The 27,411-nt window shown below is 39.4% G+C and overlaps 2 protein-coding genes and 1 long non-coding RNA gene across 4 annotated transcripts in view; all 3 read left to right on the top strand.

Annotated features, from left to right (window-relative positions):
- LOC112558027 (putative aminopeptidase-2) overlaps positions 1-14,925 on the top strand; it is a 40,715-nt gene extending 25,790 nt beyond the window's left edge. The window contains exons 39-68 of one of the 2 annotated variants that reach the window (XM_025228212.1): positions 280-387; positions 574-741; positions 1,176-1,316; positions 1,644-1,719; positions 1,965-2,137; positions 2,403-2,551; positions 2,792-3,023; positions 3,522-3,689; positions 4,035-4,152; positions 4,400-4,526; positions 4,893-5,041; positions 5,478-5,591; positions 5,822-5,956; positions 6,346-6,408; positions 6,579-6,644; positions 7,097-7,266; positions 7,923-8,017; positions 8,186-8,313; positions 8,464-8,519; positions 8,788-8,935; positions 9,323-9,405; positions 9,859-9,966; positions 10,328-10,495; positions 10,694-10,834; positions 11,155-11,230; positions 11,706-11,841; positions 12,384-12,799; positions 13,270-13,441; positions 14,226-14,343; positions 14,810-14,925. In XM_025228212.1, the coding sequence (XP_025083997.1) occupies positions 280-387; positions 574-741; positions 1,176-1,316; positions 1,644-1,719; positions 1,965-2,137; positions 2,403-2,551; positions 2,792-3,023; positions 3,522-3,689; positions 4,035-4,152; positions 4,400-4,526; positions 4,893-5,041; positions 5,478-5,591; positions 5,822-5,956; positions 6,346-6,408; positions 6,579-6,644; positions 7,097-7,266; positions 7,923-8,017; positions 8,186-8,313; positions 8,464-8,519; positions 8,788-8,935; positions 9,323-9,405; positions 9,859-9,966; positions 10,328-10,495; positions 10,694-10,834; positions 11,155-11,230; positions 11,706-11,841; positions 12,384-12,799; positions 13,270-13,329 (3,772 nt within the window). In that variant the 3' untranslated portion in view covers positions 13,330-13,441; positions 14,226-14,343; positions 14,810-14,925. Of the gene's footprint in view, positions 1-279; positions 388-573; positions 742-1,175; positions 1,317-1,643; positions 1,720-1,964; positions 2,138-2,402; positions 2,552-2,791; positions 3,024-3,521; positions 3,690-4,034; positions 4,153-4,399; positions 4,527-4,892; positions 5,042-5,477; positions 5,592-5,821; positions 5,957-6,345; positions 6,409-6,578; positions 6,645-7,096; positions 7,267-7,922; positions 8,018-8,185; positions 8,314-8,463; positions 8,520-8,787; positions 8,936-9,322; positions 9,406-9,858; positions 9,967-10,327; positions 10,496-10,693; positions 10,835-11,154; positions 11,231-11,705; positions 11,842-12,378; positions 12,800-13,269; positions 13,442-14,225; positions 14,344-14,809 lie in introns of those variants that run through there. The other variant, XM_025228213.1, reaches the window with a different exon arrangement.
- A 1,032-nt stretch (positions 14,926-15,957) lies between these two features.
- Positions 15,958-24,791, top strand: LOC112558034 (aminopeptidase N-like). Its single transcript, XM_025228222.1, has 13 exons — positions 15,958-16,075; positions 16,399-16,533; positions 16,755-16,818; positions 17,136-17,201; positions 19,310-19,483; positions 19,702-19,802; positions 20,142-20,269; positions 22,028-22,083; positions 22,372-22,519; positions 22,900-22,979; positions 23,455-23,564; positions 24,203-24,369; positions 24,666-24,791. Exons 4-12 carry the CDS (start codon positions 17,197-17,199, stop codon positions 24,310-24,312), a joined length of 912 nt encoding a protein of 303 aa, XP_025084007.1. The 5' UTR covers positions 15,958-16,075; positions 16,399-16,533; positions 16,755-16,818; positions 17,136-17,196; the 3' UTR covers positions 24,313-24,369; positions 24,666-24,791.
- A 400-nt stretch (positions 24,792-25,191) lies between these two features.
- On the top strand, positions 25,192-26,680 carry LOC112558037. The gene is made up of 2 exons (XR_003098057.1): positions 25,192-25,265; positions 25,566-26,680. It is a non-coding gene; the product is annotated as an uncharacterized LOC112558037 (long non-coding RNA).
- The last annotated feature ends 731 nt before the right edge of the window (positions 26,681-27,411 follow it).

The raw sequence follows: 27,411 nt of genomic DNA on the forward strand, positions 1-27,411 counted from the left end.
TATAGATTTCATAATTCCTGTGCGAGATGTTCATGATATTTATTAATATTTAAATTCAAAAATGAGAATCTTATATAAAGATTGATTGATAAGACGAAAAAGATAATAATCTTACAGGCTCGGTAGTTACCTGTGGTAATTGTGCATAGTAACATGCTGATACAGCAAACTTGTAAGATAGGAGAAGCTTGTTTGATGGCACGAGCTCAGTATTTACATGATAACGTTCCCGACTCCATATCTGAACACGTGACACACCCAGTGTTGATGTTGCTGCAGGTTTATTCGCACGCTCATCGCTGAGTACGCCTGTAAGTACGGCCACGTCAGTTGTGTCAACGAAGCCAGACGAAAGTTTCGGGAGTGGAAAAACACAGGCGTTAATGAGTGAGTACATCTATTTACTTCATCAGTATTTATTTGTACGGGTTTTGGATTCATTGATGATAACAATGACATCAGAACTAAGTTTGTATGGTGAGTACACTGACTCACTGTAGGTCAGTCCATATCTAGTGATCCTCCCATGCACCATACAGTTTTCTAACACGTTAAAACGCTTTTCGCCATCAGGATCAACGCCAACCTCCGCCGCCAGTTCTACTGTACAGGTGTGGCTGATGGTGACAGCAGCGACTGGGAGTTCGTCTACAAGCAGTACAAGGTCAACGACGACACCACGGAGCTCACCAACCTTCGTTACGCCATGTCCTGCAGCAAGGATGTCAGCCTTCTCCGCAGGTGAGACTTAGCTACCTGCTGTGCAAGTGTAATTGTAACCCAGAGGTAGACACGCATAACATTTGATTTTATACTCGAGTTAAATTTAATGTGGTCAAAGATCCCAGAAAAAGAAGAAATTAACTTCAAGGTATCTTCTTTATTGCAAATTAAATTCTCTTGTGAAAAATGTTATTGTGAACAGCAAAAAATTAATATCAAAGATCGGGTAGAAAAACCCATGATACTGCATTGTGTTCTTTGCATTTAGCAGCATCATCCAGCTGATGTAACCAGCAATCTTCTAGTAACCTGGTAACGTGTGTGAGTGAGCTCGCAAGCGTGTGCGTTTATATGTCGCATAGTATCCCATGTTGCTGAATGCTTCAGGACTAGTATCGCACCGAGTGGTACGCATGTTCTGCTGTTGATGTATTTTTACTATTACCTTGCAGACTTTTATCCATGGTACTAGACGGCAACGAGATCCGACCCCAGGACGTGTCGACCACCATCCAGTGGGTGGCTGGCAACGCGCTCGGTCGCGACCCTGCTTACCAGTTCCTCATCAACAATTTTGAAGCCGTCAAGGATAAGTAAGAAACTTTTAGTGTCATGCAGTACTCGTAGTGTGAAGATATGAAACATAAATGCCCAGATGCTGAAAGTGCAAAATATACACATCATTGCGATATTTTCTTCGATGCGTGCTTGAAAGAAGTCCTAATGAAACCAATTTTGTTTCACACTGTGTCGTGTGATCAGTCATTTCCTTTCGTTGGACGTTGAATGATGTATATTTTGTACATTATAAAGAAATAGCTCAATGGCTTTTTGTCGTCGGGTAGTATTTCTTAAATAGAACTCGTTCAAAATGACCGGACTTGACAAACCTTTGGTCATGAACATTCTGATTATCGCAGGCTGGAAGTTTTGCACTTGGGAGGGACACTTCTTTCAGTGACCTCTCACTTCAACACGGAGTTTGATCTGCAACAGGTTAGAGCTTCTTTCACCTACATTGCAACTCACGGAGAACCTTTGCCATCATCCAAATTAATTTACCATTGGTGACTACACAAATGCCCCGTTCCTTTAATCGAAACCACAGCGATGAAATTATTTACTTTTTCTAGATGTTCTTCAGTTCTTAGTAAACATTAAATAAATACAAACCACAGATTCAGCGTGCCTGCTCACTGAAGCCTGTTGCTAGAGACTATCTCTCTCTCTAATGTCCATAGTTGACCCAGTTCGCGGCGACCCCAGCGTCCTCGGTCATCCGAACTTTCGTGGACGAGGCCATGGCAAAGACGCGCACCAACATCGAGTGGCTGCAGAAGAACTATGACGTCATCGCGGCTTGGCTCAACAACAGGGGCGCCACCGAGCCCCCGCCTCCACCTGGAAGTTACAGGTACCCTGCCACCCTCACCCCACACTGATCGACAGTTGAAATGAGACTCAAAATAAGAAATATTGAAAATGTGTTAATTCATTAGTCAACAACGGATCCACGAAAACTTAAAAAAAACAAAACAAACCTAAACAACTTGCATTAGGAAACATGTGTATCTTCGTATTATTTGACTCGGTTTTGGAGTCATCGCAGGAAAACTTTTATTAGAATGTCAAACGGCAAAAAAATTGATTGTCAGTTACTGAAAACTGTTTTTTTCCAGATTGCCTGGAGATTTGATGCCCATACACTACACTCTCCGACTGCAGCCAGACATCTACGGCACCGTTCCTTCAAGGTTTACATTCAACGGAAGTGTGTCTATCGACTTTACCTGTGTTAAGGACACCTACAGCATTACTCTTCATCAAGGTCAGCCAGTGTCAGAGACTTTGCATCATTTAATAATTATCATAGTGTGTGAAGCAGAACTGATATAAATATTGTAACAAACACTGAATAAGAAGAAATTAACTGTAATCACTCAAAGACGTAAAATAAAGGTATTGCTGCATATAAATAGTGTTGCTAACCTTACAAATGATTTAAGAGGTTATGAACCGAAAAGATGAATACCTCAGAATGCCAAACACATTGTCTGTCCTCTCCCAGACCGCCTGGAGATAAACTCCAGCCTCATCAGTGTCAAGGACGAAACTGGAGCCGAGTTGGAGATCTCTGGCTTCGAGAACCTGGAACAGTTTCACTTCTACCGCATTCACTTGAAACAAAGTCTCAGAGCGGGGAAGAATTACAATGTTGACATCCCACAATTCACAGGGAGGATTCGCAGCAATGGGGAGGGTCTGTACTGGTCATCGTACGTGGATGGCGGTCAAAGAATGTGAGGCATACTGTGTTTTATGGCTTGCTACTTTGCCAACGCATGCATCGTAAGATTACTTAAGCTTAATCTTCAAATGACCAAGGTCCAAGAAACTTAATTCACAGGCTGATGTACTTATCTTGACAACAGAATTTGCTCTTAATGAGCATCAGTCACGGTGACAGCAAGCATACAGCAGTGTAGTCGTAGTACTGAGCATTCTTAGAAATAATTTACAGACTTATGCTGCAAGTGTAAACATTAAGAAAGTTTTATTCTAAATTAAGTATCACCTTTGGAAATTATTTTTAAAAGTTTGTAATCACATAGTCTACATTTTGTAAAGATAAAGTATTAAAAATCATCGAAAATAATTTAAGCACAAGAGTGAAGTATGTCGATCAGCATAATTCTGAAACATTATAGACAGTTGTTATATTCACATCAGTTACTAATATGTTGACTAGAAGTTATATTCTTTTGGCACGTGAGCAGTAACTTACTCTTTTCAAACAGCTACCTGGCCACAACTCAGATGGAAGCCACCTACGCTCGCCAGGTGTTCCCCTGCTTTGACGAGCCTGCGATGAAGGCAACGTTCAGCACGACATTGGTCAGACGGAGAAACACAGGTCGCGACTACATCACCTTGTCCAACATGCCACTGTTTAACAGCACTGATATGTAAGTTGTATATATGTGGCCACATACATGTCACTTGAGTGCGTGATTGTAAATATTTACACAATACATTCGTATATATTCTCGTGTGTGCAGGTGACATGAAGATGGTAGATATATATATATAGTTGACAGAGCACTACATCGTTGCAAATGTTTTTGAGTTAGAAACTCCCAAATCCAGAGTAATCGCAAACCACTTAAAATGTAATTTTAACATTAACCATTCCCCATGATGAGATGTTGTGGTAAAGTTTAGCGGATATCAAGGCACAACCTTGTATTTTCGTTCATTGTAAAGATTGAAACTTCGCACTTGTCTTGATGATTCTCTGTTGTCCGTGTCAGTGAAGGGAACTGGACTGAGGACCGCTATGAGCGGACAATGGTGATGCCTACATACCTGCTGGCGTTTATTGTGTGTGACTACAAGTCCTTGTCTGCAATCGCAGACAGTGGAGTAAATGTACGTGATTTATCTTTTATTTATTTAATTTGTAAACAATACTAACTTTCTTTACAGAGGTCATAATTGTTCTTGTCACAAGATTCCTTGTGCAACTCTTAACACAGTTACAATGTATTTTCTGAGAACTTAGAACATTTTATGAAGCTGGACCCCAGCGGCCTTTAGAAGATTAAACAAGGATGTGCAGACATACATATAAACAAGTGTGAAAACCGCCTTCTGTCATCATTTGATTTTTTTCCAGTCAAGCACCTACGCCAGACCCAACCGTCTTCAGGATGCTCAAATGCCCCAGAAATACGGAGTGGAGATATTCAACTGGTACAACACACACTTTAAACCGAACTATACAACTTACTTAAACAAAGTTGGTGAGTTAAAAATTAGGCCTTCAAATGTAATTATGAACCTTATTATCTTAGTCTCTTTTTCTTGCCAGTTGAAAAAAGTAAATTAGCATAAAAAGAGCAGCGATTTTGGAACACGGACAAGAAGAACAAAAACGATGACAAAAAAGATGGTGGTGACAACGATGATGTCGGTCATGTTGATGACGGTGGAATTTTGAGGGCGTGTAAATAAATGCCATACTATATAGGCTTTTTATGTTGTTTTAGCTGTGTACGTAAGCCTGAATTTTAGTTTTGATGATACTTATCTTTATTATCAGAGGTATTTGTGTATTAATCGCACTGTTTTCACAAGAAGACTAACATTTATAATTACTGTGTCCACAGACCACATTGCCATCCCTGACTTTAATGCGGGGGCCATGGAGAACTGGGGGCTCATCACATACAGAGAGGCACTCTTGTACAACGACATGTCCACAGCCAGTGATCTCTCTTGGGTAGCAGAGGTTATCTCCCACGAGCTGGCGCATATGGTAAAAGCAAACTAGATTTTGGTATAAAATTGTTTCTAGGTTTAGTCAATATTGTTTAAGAGCAAAGTCACTGCGGAAGCGTTGCCCAACGATAGAAAAAAAAAACAACAACAACAAAAAAAACAACAAAAAAAAAGAAGAACTTCATAAATAAAAGTGTAATGAATGAAAAAAGATCATAAACTGAGAAGAACTTAAAAATTGAACCAATTCTAATAGAAACAACAGTTTAGACGAGTGAAGTAGCAATGGAGCACTGTTTTTACATAATCGCACCATCCACACCATGATCTTCAGCACGGTTAGGTTACAGAAGATGCCTTTTACTTTGAACCATGAAGACGTAGTATGTTAATGTAGAAATGTAGTTGCAATCAGCCGGTAGTTTCCTTGTAAACTGTACTATTGAGTTTTGAGATTTACCTGGTGTGTGCAGTGGTTCGGCAACAAGGTTTCCCCTCAATGGTGGGACTGGCTCTGGCTCAACGAGGCCTTTGCATCCTACTGGGAGTACTACGCCGTGTGGAAGAAGTACCCTAACTGGAAGAACGTAAGCTATACACAACCTGTGTTTACATTACACAATAATACAGACATTTTTTTTTGCCTACTCGAAACTTTAAATTATTGCAAAGGCAAATCTTTTAACCATTGCATACACCCTTTTCTTAGCGTAATCTCTTATATTAGATGTTCCACCACCGTGTACAACTGCAGTGTTTCAAAGATGGAACCACGATACCCGGGGTGTTTGTAGCTCGTGTTTCAACTCTGTTGCAGAACGAGGTGGAGCTGACGGCCTCTGTGTTCAATGCCATGCAGATAGACAGCTACTCGACCTCTCACCCACTCACGAACCCTGTAGAGACCCCGGATGAGATCGACCGACAGTTCAGCACCATCACCTACACCAAGGTCAGATCCGTCCTCCCTTCATTAATACACCTGCAGTCTATTTTCGCATACACCTATGATAATGTATAAGGTTTTAACGTATGTTTATACAAGTGCTTATTGATGTCCACAAGACGATGATATTTATGCTAGTTTACTGTTTGGCATGAAGTCACAAAGTCATACAGGAAATAAACATCAAACCAGGACATTCATTAAAACATGAGTATGTTTTAAATTAACTTATTTAAAGAGACGTGTATTAGAATAAATTTAAACGTCTTAATCTTGAAACATATTCCGAAAAATTGAATTTCTGTAGGAGCGCGCACACAAACACAATCTATCTAAAACAAACATTGATATGCACGAATACACAGCACTTTCTGACCTATTGTATTTTATTCCAGGGCGGAGCTATTATTTCAATGATGCACTTCATCATGGGAGACCACTTTATTCCAGCTTTAAATGTAGGTAACTGAACGGTCGAAAACTGAAGTCCCCAGAATCTCCATTGGTGGCGGGTGATTTTCTGCTTAGCCCACGAATTTTTTAATTCCATCTTTCTACATATCAATTAATTAATTGATTAATTTATGTAAGTCTTTTTAGTTTTAATATTGAATATTTTATTTCGCAGGAGTACCTGCAGGACAATCAACAGGGATCAGCAAATCACACAACATTGCTTAGCACCCTGGACGCGGTGAGAGACGTTTATACTTTCCGAAAAATACCGTTTATTCCACTTGTTTTTATTTTTAATGACCTTTTAAGTCTATTTAATTTAAGGTTTTGCACTTATTATGTCGGGTGTTATAATAAAGTGGAGATAAATTCACTGGAGACAAGTAGGATGAACTGTCATTTTGCTGGACTTGTAAACTGCTTTGCTTCATGCGCGGTTGAGCTTTGATTTTAAAGCTTTTGCAAAATGAATATTCTCGCATCTATTAAAAATTAGTAAATACTCTATATATTTTTTTTAATTTATGGCCTGGGAATATGTTTATATTTTTTTCTTTTCTTCAGTAGTACTAATGAAATATGCCCTTAACGTCAGCAAACCGACACCCAGACGAAAAGCAAGTTTTTCTCATCTGATTAAGTTATTATTTACCAAGAAGTAAAAATGTATTTATTGTCTGTCTGTTGAAGTATTTAAAAAGTCAAGGCAGTGACATCAATATGACTTTGAGAATGGAGCCGTGGATCAAACAAATGGGATACCCAGTGGTCACCGTCACTCGTAAAGGGAATGAACTGGAACTGAAGCAGGAACGGTTCCTTCTTGGAACCTCCCCGTCCTCGGATGTTGGAGAGTTCGGGTAAGTTTTCCCCTGTCTTTCTAACCACAAATATTTTAATATCTTAGCTATTAATCTAATCTAATAACAATTTTAATATATATTTAATATAACTACGTAAGAGAACACTTTATTTATCACAGAGAGCAATTATTATTCTCTTCTTTTATATATATATAGAGAGATATATATATGGTAAGGGAATATGGAAATCTCTCATGGAATCTTTCATCTTTCATCCGTCGGCCTAACAGATTCAAGTTCTTAAACGCAATTTGAGGAAAGCTTAAATATTAAAACAAACTTCAGATAACTGCTAAAGGTCACATTAAGATCTCGACTAAGTCACGCTGGTCCCATAGTAGCCTTGATATCTACTGTAGACACCAAGTGACCTGACCTTTGCTTGCTGCCCTTTGACACAAAAAGAGAAATATCCAGGATACACCGCCACTACTGTCATTGCCACCGTCACCAACAGCATCCCACCATCGTCTGCTGCTCCTCTTTCTCTTCTCGACACTGAGGCGGTAGCACATCCGCCATTCATGATCAGATCAGCTTGAGGAGCTAATTAATCGTCTGCTGCTGATTTTACACAGGAGACAGTGGTTATATATCTGTAGCTACCGACTCATAAACACGACAACCTGTATTTGTTGATGCCTTTGTCTCAGGTACAAGTACGAAGTTCCTATCAGCTACACGACTAACATCGAGCGAAATTTCAGCAAATCGTTCAACAATACTTGGCTAACGAAAGACAATGACCGTACGTATATCGCTTTTGAAGAGTATGTATGGTAGATAGACGTGATGTGCGTGTGTGTGTGTGTGTGCGAGCAAATTATTTTGGGTACACACGAGTATTTCGGTCAGTTTTATTCACGGGAAAAAGCCGCACACACTAATTCACCTTGCGGTATTGTTTGTGCAACAGTGACTTTAACCATTCCTGACCAGTGGGACTGGGTCATTGTGAACTTGCAGCACAAAGGTTACTTCCGGGTCAACTATGATACAGATAACTGGAAGGCCCTCATCCAGCAGCTCAACAAGGACCACACGGTAAGACAGCCCGCGGCAGAGTCTTATATGTATCTTACTAGATCAAATGTGCTATATATTAGCTATTTTCCGCATAATAAGCCTAAAATAAATTTTAATAGTATCTCTATGCCCGCGAGGGATGCATTTAATTGCATGAATTTTTTTTAGGCCATCGACGAGATGAACAGAGCAACAATCATAGACGACGCTTTCAACCTCGTGAAGTAAGTGTCAGTGAAGATGTCTGCACGTCCGTGAATATTTTAAATGCTTGATTAAAGTTTTCATATTCTAGACAAAGCTAAAAATCAACTCAAAGCGCTTAGCTATTTGCTAGAAAGAAGGTGTGTCGGTCTTTATATGAACGAGCAACGTCACTTACATAGCACTCCATAGTCATTCACACGCACATTCAAGCCTTTAGAGGTGCAAGATGCAGGTGGGTTATGCAGATGACGAAGTGTTATTTTTTCTCTCTCTCTCTGTGTGAAGGGCCGGACACCTGGACCTGAACATCGCTCTGCAGACGATCGACTACCTGTCCAAGGAGACGGCCTACGGGCCCTGGAGGACATTCGCACGGGAGACTACTCAGCTAGACATGCTGATTGAGCGAACAGAGCTCTTCCCTGCCTTCCAGGTGACGTGACATGCTACGTCATTCTCTGTATGTCGTCGGCATATTTTGACGTCATCCCACATGCTGTGAAGCGCCCTGACCTCGTGCGCCAGGCAGGGTCAGGGACAGGGCGCCATGTCAGCCAACCTTTACTTCATTATTTTAAATTGTGTTTTCAAAGCATTAAACGTCTGAAGACAATTGTTTAATTTTCATTAGTTATCACATTGCCTTAGTATCGTAGTTTTATATGCAATTAGTCTGATTTAATTTTGAAAGTTTGGTATACACAACAATTCAAAGGATTTACTAAACAAAAATTTCATCCTAAACGTGATTTCGCTGAATACTGTAAGAGATTTTCAAATCGTTGTTTAGTAGCTGAAATTTTTTTTATTATTATTTCAGCGCTTTATGCAAAACATCGTGGACATCCCGCTGAAAACAGTCGGCCTTGACATGTCTGTTGGAAATGACCCACCTATAGAAATGTAAGCTCCGGATATATATTGCTATAATAAACTGTTGCACAATAGCAAATGTTATTACATACAGCACCCAAAAAAGAACGAAAAATTAACAGCAGCTGTGCATTTTAAAATTTTGCCAAGGAAAAGTCTCATGTTTTCTGCCCATGAATGTCTTTCCCTGGCTTAGTATGATACCGCTGATTGTTCATAACTCTCTCACACACAAAAACACAAACACACAGCCACACACTCACACAGATACAGACGCTTTGATTATGATAATAGAAATGACGACGACAATAATGGTGATGAGGATGATGACGATGACAATAAAAATAACGCATGTTGCTAAGGTTGCCGAAACTTCTACAGGGATTTGTCATCGCAGAAGTCGTTCTAATCGGTAGTGTCTATGTGTGGATATCGGCCATTACTTCATCTTGAAGTACTGAGAGTTCTCCTCCCTGTTTGTAGGTATACACGCACCTGGATCGTCAGAGACGCTTGCTATTACGAACACTCAACCTGTGTAAAAACAGCCACCCAGGCAGTCTCCGACTGGATGACAACTCTCCGTAACGGGTGAGCAAACTTTTCCAGCCAATAAGGGAACGTTTGTCATTCTTTAAAATATATATTCTCACAAAGATTTATGCTTTTCATCTGAATAAAAAATGTCAGAAAAATGCTAGTTAACTAATTCTTGATTAAACTTACTGACCTTTAAAGCAACCAGTCTAAAGTCTTGAAGTTTGGCGCAGGAAGAAAGGAGAAAATTCTAAACAAAATTCAGACTTCTGTTATCAAAAGGATAATAAATTATTTGAGTAGAATTTGTTTTTACCGATACCAACAAATGTCAAATTAAAAGACTGCATTTAGTCCAGGTTAAGGTAAATGTCGTAAGACATTTTATAGCAGTTAACATTTCATGCAACGTTAGCATCAACGTGAACCTGCGGTCCGACATGTACTGCACAGCCGTGAGGGACGGCAGCCATGATGTGTGGGACTTCATCTTCAAGATGTACCAGAAGGAGACCCACAGCGCGGAACGCACCCGCCTACGCAACTCACTGGGCTGCTCTAAGGATCCTTCCATCCTGAGACGGTGAGGATTGATGAAGGAAGATTCATGTAGTGTGAAGATCCCTTGAATTTGCACCATGCCTTGCAAGCATGCTCAGCTGTGAAGTTAAATGATTGTGGATCTGCTAGTCATGTACAACTGCTTTCAATAACAAACATTCATTAGATTAGGAGGTTACGTTCTGGGGCTAAAGGTAATAATTTGTTTTATGTGGCACAGATTCCTAGAGATGTGCCTCTATGACTCCAGTATTCCCATGGCAGAGACGTCAGCGTGTGTGTCGGCTGTGGCCGGAAACAGATTCGGCCGTGACGTGGCAGTCAACTTCGTCATGGAGAAGTTCCCGGATATTAAAAGCCAGTAAGTACAGCTTGTCTTGTGTTTGAGGTGACGTGACCGTGCATCACTCACCCTTTCTCGAAGTCACAATACATGACGTCTCTAGGGTGACAATGCAGAACTTCTTACAGACATCAGGTCAGGTAGTTCTAAATTATTTCTTTTATCGTTAGTTGTAAATCATTGTTTCTTTCGGTTTTTGTTTGTCTGCTTATTTGTGTTTTTAATTCCCTCTCCTGTCGTATTTCTATTTCTTTTTTTTTTTTTCATGGAATAAATGAATTTCGATTAAAAATGATTGATGATGCAAGCTGAGTCTGATTTAATTTTAACCCCAACAGATTCTCCGCCAGTGCCCTTGGCTCTATGGTTCGGACTGTGACTCAACATTTCCACACCAATTACCACTTAGCGCTGGTGAGTATGATAAAGTAACAACATAAATAACAGTTGAGCGACGAAGCATGTAGCAGGTTAGCTACCTGGTAAATTAATTCAATATGCACATGGCACGCGCTTGATAAAGTATCTTGGTGAACAGTCAGAAAATTGTTAACAACAGTCAAATACCAGTCGTTCACCCGAGAACAGTCACCGTATGATCGTAGCTCGCAAGTCTTCTGCTCTAGATAACAATTTCAGGATTAGCTGTGGATAGCACAGAGAAGAAATGGAAAAGAAGATCCAGGTGGTGATAAGAGTCCTTCGAGGCTTGCTTTTTTGCTTTTTTTCAAACAAAATAGATATCAGAGTTAGCTAAACTAGCGTTTGGAAGCGGGAAAAAGAGTTAAATATGGGAGCTTACAAAACAAAACCCGCTTCATAAAAAATTCTAAAGGCTGTGTGCTTATTCATATATTTTCTGAGAAGCAAAACCAAATACATGTTTCAGATCCAATTTTTGCGAGATACATACGATGTGTCTGGCATCACAACACAGCTGCAGTCGGCTGAGCAGGCGACATTGACCAACATGAGATTTCTTCAGAATAATCTCCAGACTATCAAGGAATGGCTGGATTCCAAAGGTAGACTTCTTACCTCAGACATCCCTTCTGACTGTAACTAAAGGTCTTAAGTGACAGATCTTACTCTAAAAACTTATATCTAACAAACTTTACATGTTATATAAAGATAATATAGAAAGGTATATCTTATAAAAAGAACGTTAGAGTGTAGCTGGTTTTATTTTCAGCGAGAGGATGCAATGGGCTATTGAACAATGTGTTAAACTTTCATGGCTGAACTTTTAATTTATTCAGTATTTCTGTTGTCATGACTATAAATGCCAGGCTCGAAACTCGCTCACACATCGCATCAAAGGGCCGCGATCTTACAAACTCACATTGATAGTAAATGTTCTTGGTGAATAGGCATCTCATCTACGCCTGTATCTCGAACACCACCGTAATGAGCATACGCTCGACTAGCCTGCAGTCAGTAACACAAACAATTTTTTGCTTTGTTTCTACCCCGACACAGTTACATATTGTGTTACTAGCATAACACAGCTGTGTATTGCGTGACTACCACAGTTCATTGGACAGTTCATTTCTGTTTGTCAGCCCCCCCCCGTCCACTCGCCTCGACTACAGGCTTCCAACCTCCATCATTCCTCGTCACTACAACCTGCGACTACAGCCTGAAATCTATGGAGACGACCCCAGCAGCTTCACCTTCAACGGCTCTGTCAGCATCGACATCGAGTGCGTCAACGCCACCAGCAGCATCACCCTGCACGCCTACCGCCTGGACGTGGACCGCATCAGCAGCTCAGCCAGACTCGCGGACAGCAGTGGAGCGGACATGACGTCATGGATCAAGGAAGTAACGTATGACGAGCCCCGCCATTTCCTGACGTTCCATCTAACCGGTGGATTGACTACCGGGGGGAGATACATTTTATCCATGGAGTTTTCTGGCCGTCTTCTAGGCGATGGTGTGGGTCTGTACTACGCTTCCTACACCGACAAACGGCCAGACTGTGTAAGTGTCTCGTGAGTAACGGTCAATCTTGACAGGAAAGAGAGAAAGTTTTAATTAACCTAACGCTTTCAGAGACGTATTGCTGAGTAACTAGCGAGTTTTAAACATTACATACATATACATATTACTACACGCTTTTGTAAAGGCGATGCTACATTGTTCTCAGTGCTGCAAATAATTGCTTATGCTTCTTCAGTTTAGTAGACACATTCATTCCAAACCTGTTTTAATACATGCATGTAAATATACACACATTTTAGTTTGCTTTTAATCTGTCGTTGCACTTACTTGTCTGAGCGTGTGAATAAATAAATAAAAAATTCCATGCACAGATTCTTAGATACCAGCGTATGAAATGTATCAGACCTTAGTGGTATGGGGAATGGCATCTGATGGTATGTGCATGTGTTTGTGGGTGGGGCGTGTGTGTGTGTGTCATTGTACTACGTGTGTACACGTGTTTTACTCAGGTACATGGCGACTACCAAGTTCGAGGCCCCCTATGCACGTCGAGCCTTCCCGTGTTTTGACGAGCCGGCCCTTAAGGCCACCTTCAACACAACACTCGTGCGACGTGACCAGTACAACGGCAGGACGTACAACTCCAGGTCAAACAACGAGCAGATTGGACAGTGTACCAGTGTAAGTTACTCTCTACAATCTGTCCTAGAGTCTTACGTCTGTTCTCTTTTTGCTTCCTAGACAGTGCAAGTTGCTGTTTGCTGACGGTCATGTAGTGTGGGTGCTGACGGTCATGATAGGATTTCTGGATTTTTTTCTGTTGAATTTAGTGTCTGAAAGTTTTTTTTTTCTACTCAGGCAACTTACTCTAAATGGAGCTGTTTTTTTAAAATGTCTGTTGTAGATATTTTTAAGCGTCTGCTGCCCTTTTGACTTCTTGTCTTGGGGAATTATTTTTATATAATTAAAACTAAAATCAAATAATTTCTTGCGTTCTTCGATGATGATGATGATGATTGATGATGATTGATGATGATTGATGATTGATTGATGATTGATTGATGATGATTGATGATTGATCTAGATGATGATGATGATGATGATGATTTGATCTGATTGATGATGATGATGATGATGATGATGATTGATATGATTGATATGGTTGAGATGATGGTGATGATGGTGATGATGGTGATGATGATGTCTGTTAATAAGTGTGTTGTTGGGTGTAATGTGAGAGTGTAGGTGCTAAAATGAATTAAATTATTTCATGACATAAAAAGATGTAATACACGTTTTGTGGTTGCCGTGTAACTTGCATGGACAAGTTTATTACTGAGAAGTCACAAAAATGTAGCTAAAATTTAGTGCAGACCACTTTTTTTTTATATCTTCGTTTGTTTGTATCCCTCTATATTTTCTTACTTGTCCATGTGTTTTATACAAATATATGTTTGTGTTACAGATCGAATGGCTATGTCGCCGATATCTTCAGAACAACATTAAATACATCTACATACCTCCTGGCCTTTATCGTATCCGACTTTAGATGCCTTCAAGACACTACAAAGCATGGCCTTACTGTAAATCTATATTTAATATTTACTTTCATTTAAATATAATACAGTCTAAAAACAAAGGATATTTCACGATGCTGCCATAAAACTGTTTTAGCATAGTTAAAACAAAAACCTATCTGGTATATTATGTTTTTCCTTTGAGGAAGGGGAATTGTATATGGACTACTGCTCGAGACTGCTATTAATTAAATGTCATTGCTTTTACACTCTATAACAACTGTGATGGAAATTAGTTGAGCCTAAGGGTATCTTTCATTGTCTATTTATACAAACAGAACGAAGTCAATCGAAAAATATGAAAAAGGTTTTTAATTTACATAAACGTGTTGCAGATATAGAGCATACGGTTTTCTGATCAGTATTCATTGAAGAAATTGCAGGAGAAATACTCGAACATTTCTATAGTGCCTTATGTTGCTGTGTTTTATGACAGAAAATGACATACTATTTTGCACGTGCTGTTTTCCAGTACAGAACATGCGCGCGTCCTAATGCTTACCTGGAGGGGCAGCTTGCTCAGCAATGGGGCGTACATGAAATGGAATGGTTGGAGGATAAGTTCGACCCCTCTTACGCCATGCCTAAGCTAGGTGCGTTTGTCTGAGTGTTTGCACAGATTTGGGGAACAATACAGATTTTATTCCTTTCTTTCTACACCATACAAACAAATCTGAAGACAGGCGAGCATGCAATTTTACAAGCAAACAAGATCAACTGCCACAAGGGTCAACGAGCATTCTATCTTCATAGCACTGATGATTTCTTGTTTTCACAGAGATTTGTGACAGCTTTATGAAAGTTAGCATTGAAAGTTTCTTTGTGCAAGTAGAGTCTGCGTGTAACTTATAGAAAACAAAAATGCTGGCTTGGCAACCTTTACCCTACACTCCTCTCTACCTTCGGTTTTCTTTGTTTGGTTGTTTTTTTTTTAGCTGTTCTGCCTATCACTTTGTATAATGTCACCTATGTTACCTAGAATATGATTAACAAAATGCTTGAAATGATGTCCATTTTATTTTCCGGTAATTTCATTGTTATAGTATGTAAAGTTAAAGAAAGCTATCCACTTTTGTCTTTGTATTTTCAAAGCATCCTTTGCATTGACAAGTTTGGTATACTCAGACGAGACATTATACTTTGTTGTATGCAGATATTCGACATGCCATCCCAACTTCCTGTCTGGGGCGATGGAGAACTGGGGACTAATCACCTACAGGGAGACGCTGTTATACACCCACAACCTCTCGACTGCCTCCAAAAAAACCAGACTGGATGGTAAGTTCTATTTATAGCCACGAGCTTGCGCACATGGTGAGACACTATCACTGTTTTGTACACACTGAGGGTCAGAAAAAATTGTAAAGTATCTTCCCTCTCATCAGACTACTGCATGATATGAAGTGATTTACAGTTAATCTGGTGTAGATACGCTGCAGTATATTACTTTTGATTACATTTCCGACAAACTCATCAAATTTTCATTGGTCTTGATTCATTTTGATTTGTTTTAGGCTAAAATCAGAAATAAGAGTATTTGTTTATTCGCAGATTAAACAATTCTGATATAAATCACATTAACAAGTGTCATCGACTAACACAATGTTTGTGTATGCTGCAGTGGTTTGGGAAGAACATTGTGTCGCCAAGATGGTGGAACTGGCTGTGGCTCAATGAGGCTTTTGCTTCTTTCTTCGATTACCACATTGTCGATCAGCTGGATCCAAACAGACGCAATGTAAGTTCTTCAGCCTTTAGTGATTCCAAAATCTAGTTCGCGGGGTAGTTCAGGGATTATGTTAGCACTTGCTCTTTACGTGTCCACTTTTTTTCGTCATGAACTTCTAAAGCTTCGTGAAGAACATTACTAAAACAGCGTTATTTTTAGAGTGTTTTAGAAAGTTACAGAAAAAACAAAACTTTTAGTGGTTTTATAAAAATAAAGCCTGAACAAATCAATATTTTCTCCGGCAGTAGAAAAATGTCATCGAAAAAGAGGTGTTTTTTGGGGGGAGTAACTCCATCCAGCAAGTGAAGTGCATGTCCCACGATACTTTGCAGACGGAGCAGTTCATTGTCCAATCGCTGCACAGCACACTGGCGTCCGACAGTTTATTGTCGTCACATCCGCTGACAGCTGATGTCGAAAGCCCGGATGAAATCCAAGCCATCTTTGACAGCATCACTTATAACAAAGTAGAGAATTCACTCATTCCAGTTATTTTTTCAGACGTACTTTGTACCTCACAGATGGCTTTTTCAAGCAGGTTTTAATCTTGGTTAGGAAACATCTATTTAAACTTAGACTATCAATAATCAGCCTTGTGTCGCTTATGAAAAATCGTTTCCAAGTAATGCAGTAAAAGTTTCGTGTGCACTTTTCCTTTTCTGCATGTATTTTTCGTTCTTCTGCTTAGGGTTCCGCCATTGTGCGCATGATGTATTTTATGATGGGAAAACGAATTCTACGGCGCTCTGAATGTAAGTGTAAAAAAATAATTAAAAAATAAAAGAGAAAAAGCATAAGAAAAAAAGAGAAAGAAAGGAATAAAGAAAGAGAAGATTTTATTTGACTGACTTGCTTTTTGTTCTTTCATCTCCAATACGTCTTTTCCATTGCGATGTATCGCGTGAGACTTTGCAAAAAGCAAAACTGTTTTTATTTCTCAGTATGAAAAATCACAACTTTTATTTTCTTCGTAAATTATTATATGCAACTTTCAAAACGTGTATTTACAATAGCACTTATGGGATTATGTCCTGTTTATACATGCTAATCAATCGCTGGTTGCCTCCAGGTTTACCTTCGTAACCGACAGTACGACGTAGCAGACCACGACGACCTGTGGAACGCCCTGGATGAGGTAACTCTAGAGTGGATGAAAGGGTAATGATAGAGTGGATTAAAGGATAAATTCTTTTTCTGACATGACAAGGAATCAAACACTGCTCCCTCGGGTTAGGATTTGGCACACCGGATCCTTTGTGGTTGCCTATTGCTTAGAAAACGTATGCTCACATCAATGATACTGTCACTAGGATCCTTATAACCGACTTAAAAAAAAACTTGTGCATGCCATCTTAACCATCATCGTGATATAGCGTATAACCCAGCGGTTCTCAACCTTTTACATGTGACGACCCCCCTGACGAACACCGTACGTTCCCGCGACCCCCCTTAGCCAGCGAGGTCGGTGAAGAGCGGGGGGGGGGGAGCCTTAGCTAACCTCGAAACGCCGCGTCGAGGAAATCAACAACGGAAAGAGGACAAAGTTCGTATCTGCAAAAGTATAACTGTTTAATGAAATTTTACTAAAGCAAAATTCTGCGTACTAATAAATATTATTTTTATTGGACACTCACTTTGATTAATGAGAAGGTTGAGCCTGCTTGCTGTTGCATAGAGAAGCGAACCTGTGTGCGATGTTCGTACCCACTGCTATTCGCAGCTTTTCAGCTCTGTGCGTCCACACGACTTCTGTATCAGTGAGACTTCATGTGCTGCCAATGCTTGAAAATCCTTGCTCACACATATACGAAGTTGAAGAATGGCAGAAGAATTTGTCTTTCATTGCTTTCTCAGAAAGGAGAGGATATTCACCGTTGACGCTAGATCCAGGAATGTTGTCACTGGTGTTTGGTGGAAGACCATTTTCAGGATTGGTCACTCGAAAAGGTCGATGAGCTGCTCTTCTTCTTCCGTGGACAGCACGCTTGTGCTAGGATCAGCCAGAAATGGATTACGAAATCCAAGTCGTTACTTTATTCAACATCAATTCAGCGAAACGTAATAGCTGAAACCTTTCTTGCAGTCCGTTGAGAATTGGGCAATAATTACCTTCTTCACCTGATCAAAGATTCAAGTGTCAGCCTTGCACTTACAAGCACGGAAACATATCAAAAATATTTTTCTTTGGCGTATCTTTGTGCGTCCACAACGACATTTTTCGGACGAAAGCATTCATCTTGTAGTTGTTGTAATATGGTGGTGTCTTTCCCTTGCACAGAAATATTCACCAAACGTTTCAGCTTCTCAAAATATATGTCCGATAAATATTGCCGGTTAGCAGCAGTCCATCGGTCGTTCTTAAGCCCCCACCCCGGCACTGTCTGGTCATGGCCTTCTGTCAGGGACCTAGAGTACTAGGACTGAGCAGTGCCACGTTGCGAGGCGAAAGGCTGTGAATGATGACGTTTCCTGAATGCGTGCCTTTTAGATGTTTTTAAGAATAAAGAGAGAGGTGTGACTGGAAGGGAGAGGGAGTCAGCGATGAGAAGTGGGGGGAGAAGAGAGGGCAAAATGCAGAGGAGGGAGATTGGAGGCTTAACTTGTTGAGAGGGGGATTGTGTCTTTGAGTTTTGGAAGTGAAGTCACTGCATTGCCCCGAGACAGTGTACTTGAATATGGAGATCAAGAGATTTGGAGTTTGATCGCCTGCACCACTCGGTTACACAATCTAAACTAATTTCACTAATACCGGTATAAGAAAACTTTTTAAAAAGGGACCACCTTCGCGACCCCCTTGTAGGCACGTCGCGACCCCCCAGGGGGTCGCGCCCCACATGTTGAGAACCGCTGGTATAACCCTTTTCTCATTATAGCTTTCAAGGGATTGCTATTCAAAGATCAGAAAAGAGAGCACTACATCTTCAAAAAAGGATGCATTTGCTTCAAATGATAGAAAATGGTCTACTTTTAGACGATGAAAAGGCAGATATTAACAGGTCAACCACATCGGTTTTTGGTCTAAAACACGCAATTCGCAAGCATTGTCAGTCAAAAAAGATTTTATAGCATCGCTAACATCATAACTAGATTATACGGATAAAGAAATCTTGATAGAGGTTTGTTGAGAGAGAGGAGGATACTACTAGAGAACAGTGTCAGCATCAGGATTGTCCATTAAAACCGCTGCTCCAACCCTGAGCTGTGCACAACTCATTGTGATTCAATGTTTGGTATTAATTTCAGTATTCATCCAGTCACAACCTGGGCCTTAACATGGCAAACCCTAATGGACCCTTGGGTGACACAGATGGGCTACCCGGTTGTCTCTGTCAAGAGGAACGGAACCGATAAAATTGTACTGACTCAGGAAAGATTCGTGACTTCCACTGATGGCACCTCGGACGAAGGAGAATATGGGTAAGACATGCAGTTGCAAATTTGGAAATGTTTCTTCCGCATTTTGAATTATCTGTTAGGCCGTCTGTCCTTTTGTGTGCTGTGTCCGTCTTGAGGTATCTTTTGTTTTCTTTGTTTTTGTGTCCAGGGAAAACCTGAGCCAAGCTTAGACAAATTTGTAATTAACAGTTTGGACGTTTTCTGGACTTTAAAGTCAGATCTGTTTGGACTGATTTCAGATACAAGTGGGACATCCCTGTGACCATTGTGACCAGCGTAAACCCAAATTTTAATGTGGGGAAGCAAAACCTTATATGGTTTTATCGCAGCACACCTGAGAGTAAGGCATTTAGTAGTATGGCTTTTTTAGTTACAGTTCACAAAAATTTCTCTTTAGACATGCCTCATTTTGTGTAGTCCTGTCCATACTCATACCTTTTGAAATCTAAAGTAATTTTTATGATTGGATTGTCACCTTACCGGCAAGAACAGTTACCAAAGTTCATTAAGAGAGCTTGATGATTTCACGTGGAGTCAATGAATTAAGTTTTTTGTCACAATCGATGCTCAGACAACGGGATATTGAATTCATGTCTTAGACTTTTAATACATGCTCTTGTCTGATTTGTGCAGCTTCATTTTTGAAGTCTTCATTGATGCATGTCATGTTTCTGTGCAGTAACCATTAATGTCCCTCCTACGACTACGTGGTTGATTGTCAACGCGCAGCAGTACGGTTATTTCCGTGTGAATTATGAAGACGAGATGTGGATGAAGATCATTGAGCAGCTCAGTAATGATCCTTCTGTAAGTTGAAGTCAAACATTACGAGAGAACCCCAACTGAAATTATGTTGTAACTCTTTAACTGAGTTCGATACTTTTAAAGCATATATACCGATTTAAATCTTGGTTGTGACGCTGAACTAGTTATATTTTTGTAAGACATAGAACATTATACATTCCACTGACTTGTATTTATAAAACAATACATTTTAATTACTAATAGGTTAAAAAATTAGACAGTCCGGTGACTAATACAACCTCAACTCGTATCTGTCCACCTTGTTATTTCGCTAACCCTGCCTTTACCGACAGTTTGTGGAAAAACGAATTTTACCTAAAGTTTTCCAAATTATGGATTCTCTCCTCATGTTGCCACCCTCGACTATTTCCCGGAATTTGTTTTGGATGGACGGTGGCAAGATAATGAGCTATTATTGTCTTTGAATTATTTTTATTTTTGTGTCTTTATTGTCAGTCAGAGTTACATACTGTCATAATGTAAAATCTATAAAACAAAAACAGGAAAGCACTGTTTTCTAACCGGAATTGAAACTGCCAACACAAGCTCAGTCTCGTGTTGCACAACAAATTCGTTGTCGCTGATGGACATAATGATCCACGCCTCATCACAGCGGGGGGCAAGACTCCCCCTGCTGTAAATGTTGACCTACTACCCCGCGACACCTATAATCAAGCATTTTATCCACCGGCCGCTATTATTGTCTTGGACCGCCCCTTTACCCAACTCTGTGACGTATTATTTTTATTCCTGCAACTGCCTCTGACCCTGTCAACTTTGCTACGTCCAGTCTCCCTTATGCTATTGTCAGTCATTGTGCGCTTCCCTGATTTCTCCCTCGCATACTCAGGTGATGCGTTCCACATTACATTCGTGTTGATCTGACCGCCTTCCGCAGATGTTCGACCTTAACCCACCCGTTGCTTCTGGGTCTTTCACCTTCCCTTCCGATAGGCAAAACTAAGTACTCCCGCTTGGTCGTCTGATGCCGTTAAATCTCTATCCACGCTTGGTTGATATCAATGCCCTCTATCGGAGCTACCCATTATTGTGGGTACCTAGGTGGCCGTACCGTTGATATTCAGTATTGTAATATATTGCATCACCCCACCTTCTATCCACCCTCACAGCCCGGATCCCAGGACCCAAGCACTTCCCTCTCCCTGCCCCATACTCGTACTAGTATCAGATCGATCTCATTCAGCGATTAATTATATTCTTTTATGTTCTAAGGTAGTACATTCTAGGTTCAAAGGTTAATTATCAAGTATCGTAACGTTTATATAAGTCGGTATAAAAAATCGAGAGAGCTTCATATTTTTATCCGTGTCGTGATTGTTGTTGTCAGAGTTCACTTTACATACATTATAAAATGGAAAACAGCATCACAATTATTCCTTATACCTTCTCTCATATGATGTTACTCAGCACGTCCGAATTCCAGTGTTCGTTTAGTGCTCTTAATAGGCCATACTCTTTTTCATCAGATTGAGAGGGCACACAAGTATCAAAGACTCAAGATTCCTTTGTTTAGTTCTCAAATTATTTTCATGTTTGTATTTTTGTGTATTGTCTTGGTTATGCAAACTACAAAAATTAAACAACTAAGTTTATGTGTTGGAACTATAATATTCTGTTTTTTTCGCTCTCGTTCTCGACATGATTAGATAAACAAACACCCACACACTTACAGAATCGGGTCTACCATTTCTCTTCGCCAAATCAATAATGTGAAAATTCCATGTTTTTTAAATTTTGCAGGTCATTCACCCAATCAACAGAGCCCAAATAATCAACGATGCATGGAGTCTGGCAAAGTATGTTTGTCCACTGAGCACATAGTTACACATTTGAGCGTAAGAAAATATTTACAGCTCTAGGTCGAGATAACTCGGACCTCAAGGCCAGTCTGTAGCAAATTAATAAACTTTTATATATCACTAACAAAACCCAAGCTTCAGAGTTCATGTACCTGAGGGTAGTAGGCCTGCATACAAATACACACAGCGCCGTTTGTTTTTTCCTTTTCTAATTTCGATATTTGTTTATACGTGTTTGTGAGAGAGACTAACATACATCATTATCATTATATTATCACTTTGCAGGAAAGGCGATCTGAACATGAGCATCGCACTGCAGACAATCAATTTCCTGAGGAATGACGATGACTACGTCCCTTGGAGGGCGATAACCAGTGAGCTGACTTATCTCGACTTGATGCTCAGCACAACTGAGCTTTATGGAAAGTTCCAGGTGAGTGTCGCTGGTTTCCTCTGACTCGTCCTGTCGCCGCTTGTCCTGCCTCGTTACTATTGGCTGTACCTGTGCTAAGGACTGTCTGCACAGAACAAAGTGCTTCTATGTTGATGACTAAGGGAGGTAATTCCTACACCCCCCCTACCACCACCCAGGTACGCCGACCTGCGCAACAGCTATCCTTGGTCATTGCTTTCCTTTTAATAGAAATATTAAAGCTGACGACTCTCCTGCTTAAAAATCATTAAACGGTAAGACTAATGCTAATTTTAATAATTCAAATACATGCCCTGTTAACTTTATTCTCGCTTATTCAATGTGGCAATAATAATATTTAGTGTTTACTTGCAACTTCTCTCTTCATTTGCTTTCGACAGAAATTTATGAAGGACCTGGTCAACGATACTTTCCTCAAGATCGAGAACACAAATATAACCGACGAAACGCCAATAAACATGTATGTGTCTTATTACTTGTTGTCCTAACTTGCATGTTGGTCGCTTTTTGAGTTTACATTAGAAGTGACTTGTGCAAAAGTATAATTTGACATATAGCCATTATTGTGATTCAGAATATGTGTTGCAGTGTAATGCTTGATTGCAAACATAGTTTGAAAAAATTACTTGTGACATAAAACCACCTTTCACTTTTCCATTATTCCTGAAAAAATGTATTATTTGCACATGTACCCTGTACCTGATCAAATAAAAATTATTTTGTAAGAAATTATTCTAAAACGTACTACTTTTGACTATCAAAATTCAATTAACTTCGGATGAGACATGTCACTTTTACTCGGGATTTCGATACGAACTACATGATGTCTCCAAGTAGATTATCATTCTGTTTAACTCGAATGCGTGTGACATTAGGTTATTAAAATTCAAAGATGTTCTTTGTATTTCATAAAATCTTGTTTCTTCTTTTCTCAGTTTCAACAACAACGAATCACATCCTATGCATGCGACTACGGCATTGAGCAGTGCAAGATCATGGCAACCACGAAGTTCGCTGAATACAGACAAAACCCTACGGACAACAAGTACGGGAAAAACTTTGAAAGTTTGCAAAAGTTGTGAAGAAGAGAAAGTTATAATAAGCTTATAAGATATAAACCTTCCTACTAACACACACACACACACATTTATAAGCTACAATTATTTCAATAATTCTTCTCCTCCAAAGAATTCCTGGTTACTGTCGGGTGTGTTTGTCAAAGTACTCACACAATCTTGCCGTCGATTTTAAGGACAAAATGAATCCACACATCATTTCCTTTGTCAGAGCAAAAAACTTCTAATATAAAACGTTTAATAGAACATGTTTTGTCGATGAATCTCAATATTTTATGGATGAAGTTGGGTAGAACGTGTCTGCTAGAAAAGCTTATATCCAGAGACAGCTAGAGTGGTTTTCTAACACATGCAGTCATCTGGATGCACTGTTGTGCTTTCTATACATATTTTAAATATGTCAATACTCTTCGTTTCATATGTAAGATTAATTGCATTATTAACAGTATTCAGGTTTAGCAGCCTCATTTATGAAAAAGTAAAATCCTAAAAAAAGTTTGGTTCTGGAAATTGGGGAGGCAGTATCGATATTTTCAAAACATAACCTTTTATTAAGCCTTTAACAGAAATACAGTTGCAAAGAAGAAAAAATTTTTCTCTTTTGCAGAATTAACGTCGACCTACGATACATTATCTACTGCAACGGAATCCGTTACGGAACCCAGGAGGACTGGGATTTCTCTTGGAACTGTACAAGTATACTTCGTCCTCCTCTGAGAGGTCCAACCTACAGAGAGGGTTGGCGTGCACCAGGGACCCGTGGCTTATACACAGGTACTATCACTGTCCCGTATCTTTGTACCATTCTTGTTTTCGGTCAAAGACTTTTTAAACTGTGACAATAAGAACATGTAGGTATTTCGGTTTATAAATAGTTTAAAATGGGGACATTTGCGCCAAGAAACAGGGAACCTGTGCATGCGCCATAACATGACAAATATTTATTTATTGTGTGCATGTAATTTATATTTTAAACACTTATTTGACATTATACTCTCGCGAAAACTTAATAAACTTTTATTGAAACTGACCTCAACACCTGGAAGTTACGTTTGAGAGTTGCTGTCCAGGTTTATGAGGCTGACCCTGGTTCTCGTCATCAAGCCGCAGGACGTGAGGGCAGCCCTGGAGGCAGTCTCAGCTAACCCCTCCGGCAGGACCAGGCCTGGACATTCCTGAAAGAGAACTTAGTATCTGTCCAAAACGTAAGTATAACTTTCGTCCTGTTTGTAATATTCCTCTGTAGAAATGTCAGTGTTCTGTGTGGGAAACTGTGCGATTTGTTTCGCACTTCTTCGAGGGAAAAGCAAGGGAGGGTGAACCGTGTCGCTATTACAACTGACTGACGTGTGCATTGTACATAAAACAGAAAGTGTTAAGGAACCAGTATCTCGCGTTTGACGAGAAAACGCGGAACATTGTAAAAGTCAGCGAAAGTTTTCAATTAGCAAAAGAGTAAAAAAGCGAAAAGAGTTAAAGTAAAAGATAATTGTATTTTTCATTCCTGTATTTAATTTCTTGAAAAGTATGCTTTTCTGATAAGTATACTTAGTTTTTATCAAATAACTCGTATTGAAAAAAGTATTTAATTTTCAGCTCAACGCCTTCAACTTGGGAGAATGATCTTGTACCTGACTCAGCACTTTAATACCGAACACCAGCTTAAAGACGTAAGTCACATCTTGCGGATGTAAATCAGTGTAGTTAACGGTCCTGAATTTAACGACATTAATCTTAATATTTATGTTTATATGCTGTCATAACTTTTCGCGAATGAGCTGAGTGCTTTTAGGTAAAAACGAAAAAGACCTTCGAATAATTTTTTGAGAACGACGTGTTAAAGAGGAACACTTATAAATCTCACATTTGACAAATTTTGCAGCATCTGTAGGTCTAAAAAAGGTCTTTAATTTCATAAATTCCATATTATTTAAAAGACTTTCCTGAAGAAAACTCTTTGTACGTTGCAGGTCCGCCAGTTTATGAACGACAATGATGTAACAATCGCTGAGACTACATTCCGACAAGTGTTGGAGCAGACGACGCTCAATATACAATGGATAAGCAAGTACTTGGACGACATCAAAACCTGGCTGGAAACTGCATAATACTACCCACATCAGACATAAACATAGATACTTTTTTAACGAATGATTCAGAATCAAACAACAATGTTCGAATCATTGAACAACCTCAATGTTTTAATCCCAGAATTCCAACTGAGGAATTACAAATAAACAAACCACTCAGTGGGTCTGCTGCTGGAATATGAGAACAGCTCTCAATGACAACAAATATTCCTGCATAACAATAGATAATCAGTGTTTCCAATCTCATGATTGTTGACACTAAGTGTTTCATAGAAGTAGTTTGTGATGTTAGGCGCTAAGAAATTTTAACATACTTTAATATCTGGACCTGAGAGATTATGGTGGTTTATAAAACTCTTAATCGAAAAACAAGGGAAAAACAACGATAATGTTAAAATTATTTCAAATATTCAAAGCATCTTATAGCTTAGCTGATTGGCCCACATCTTAGCCAATGGTGTCGTCAGTGTTTTACATAGCGCACCCGTGTACAGACCAACGTGCCTTAACGACAGAGAGGATTTTTTATACAGAACTTTTGTGTACAGATTTATCAGTCGTGTAAATATTGAGGATATGGTATTGCCACAGATTGAAGTTGTTGAAACGTGCTGGTAAAGAAAGTTTGGAGTTCTATTTGTATAAGCAATTTTTTCCAATGCAAGCTTTCAAGGAAATCACGAAACCTAAAAACTGACAATGTTTTAAATTATTTTGAAAATGTAAAGAGATGGAACATTATTTTTTTAAATGTTGTTGAATGATTCATATCAAGAAGTGTCAATCAAAGCAACACAAAACACGTTTATTTTCAGAATCGATTTCGGAAGATTTTACTTTTTATCTTTTTTGCGAAGAAGGACGGAAATGTTTTACATGTGAAAACTAAATTTATGTGTAAGTAAAATCCATTTTCTCTAAGATCAAAGTTATTTTCATAGTCAGATTTTTATCTGAAAGTTTGAAATAAAAACACACCTGATTTTGTCTAAAAACAGTTATCCTTTCTCATTTCACACAATTCCTTTGAATAAAAAAAACTTCCTGACCAAAAGAGATTAAGCTACTAGGGGTCACAATGATCAAAATATAGGCCTCATTTACCTATTTTCTAATCCCAACTCTCTCATTAGTTGCAGCCGTGTTCAGTCTGATGCTTATTTGGTTGAGATTCCTCCTTTTCAAAAAAAAAAAAAAAACAAACAAACAAAACAAAACAAAACAAAAAAACAAAAACAAAAAAAACCCCACCAAAAACAAACAAAACAAAACAAAACAAAAAAACAACAAAAACAAACCCGTAGGATGCTAATCCCTCACGTTTTAGAAATCAATGTGTGGTTTTCAGCTCAACCCGAGTAAGAAACGCACACAAACACGCGTAGAGGGAAGGTATTGCATTGTGGGTAGCAAGCACGGCAGAGAGGGGGAGAAAATATTTACGCAAAAGTTTTCTGAAGCAGCTTTATTTGACTAATCGAACACGGAGCACAGCTTACTGTCCCATTAGCACTGAGAAACTCGATCATCTGATCAATTGTTTGTGGCAGACCAAACATGCTGAAGAATGTTAAAAAGTTTATTTTCAAAACTTGCTGGTGTTGATGGACCAAGGAAAGTTCCTTAGCAAAACACAGACAATGAGTTTACTTTAAGGCCTCATTATCGTCATCAAAAACGAGCGAAATGTCCCGGCACGGTGCACAGAAGGAAACGTCCGACATTT

This window comes from Pomacea canaliculata, linkage group LG2 (genome assembly GCF_003073045.1).
Source record: "Pomacea canaliculata isolate SZHN2017 linkage group LG2, ASM307304v1, whole genome shotgun sequence".
In the NCBI taxonomy this organism is placed as follows: domain Eukaryota; kingdom Metazoa; phylum Mollusca; class Gastropoda; order Architaenioglossa; family Ampullariidae; genus Pomacea; species Pomacea canaliculata.

Coding starts and splice junctions, on each gene's coding strand:
- LOC112558034 (XM_025228222.1), top strand. Junction 20,270..22,027: donor AGCTCAGTAATGATCCTTCT/GTAAGTTGAAGT, acceptor TAAATTTTGCAG/GTCATTCACCCAATCAACAG. Junction 23,565..24,202: donor CAAAACCCTACGGACAACAA/GTACGGGAAAAA, acceptor TCTCTTTTGCAG/AATTAACGTCGACCTACGAT.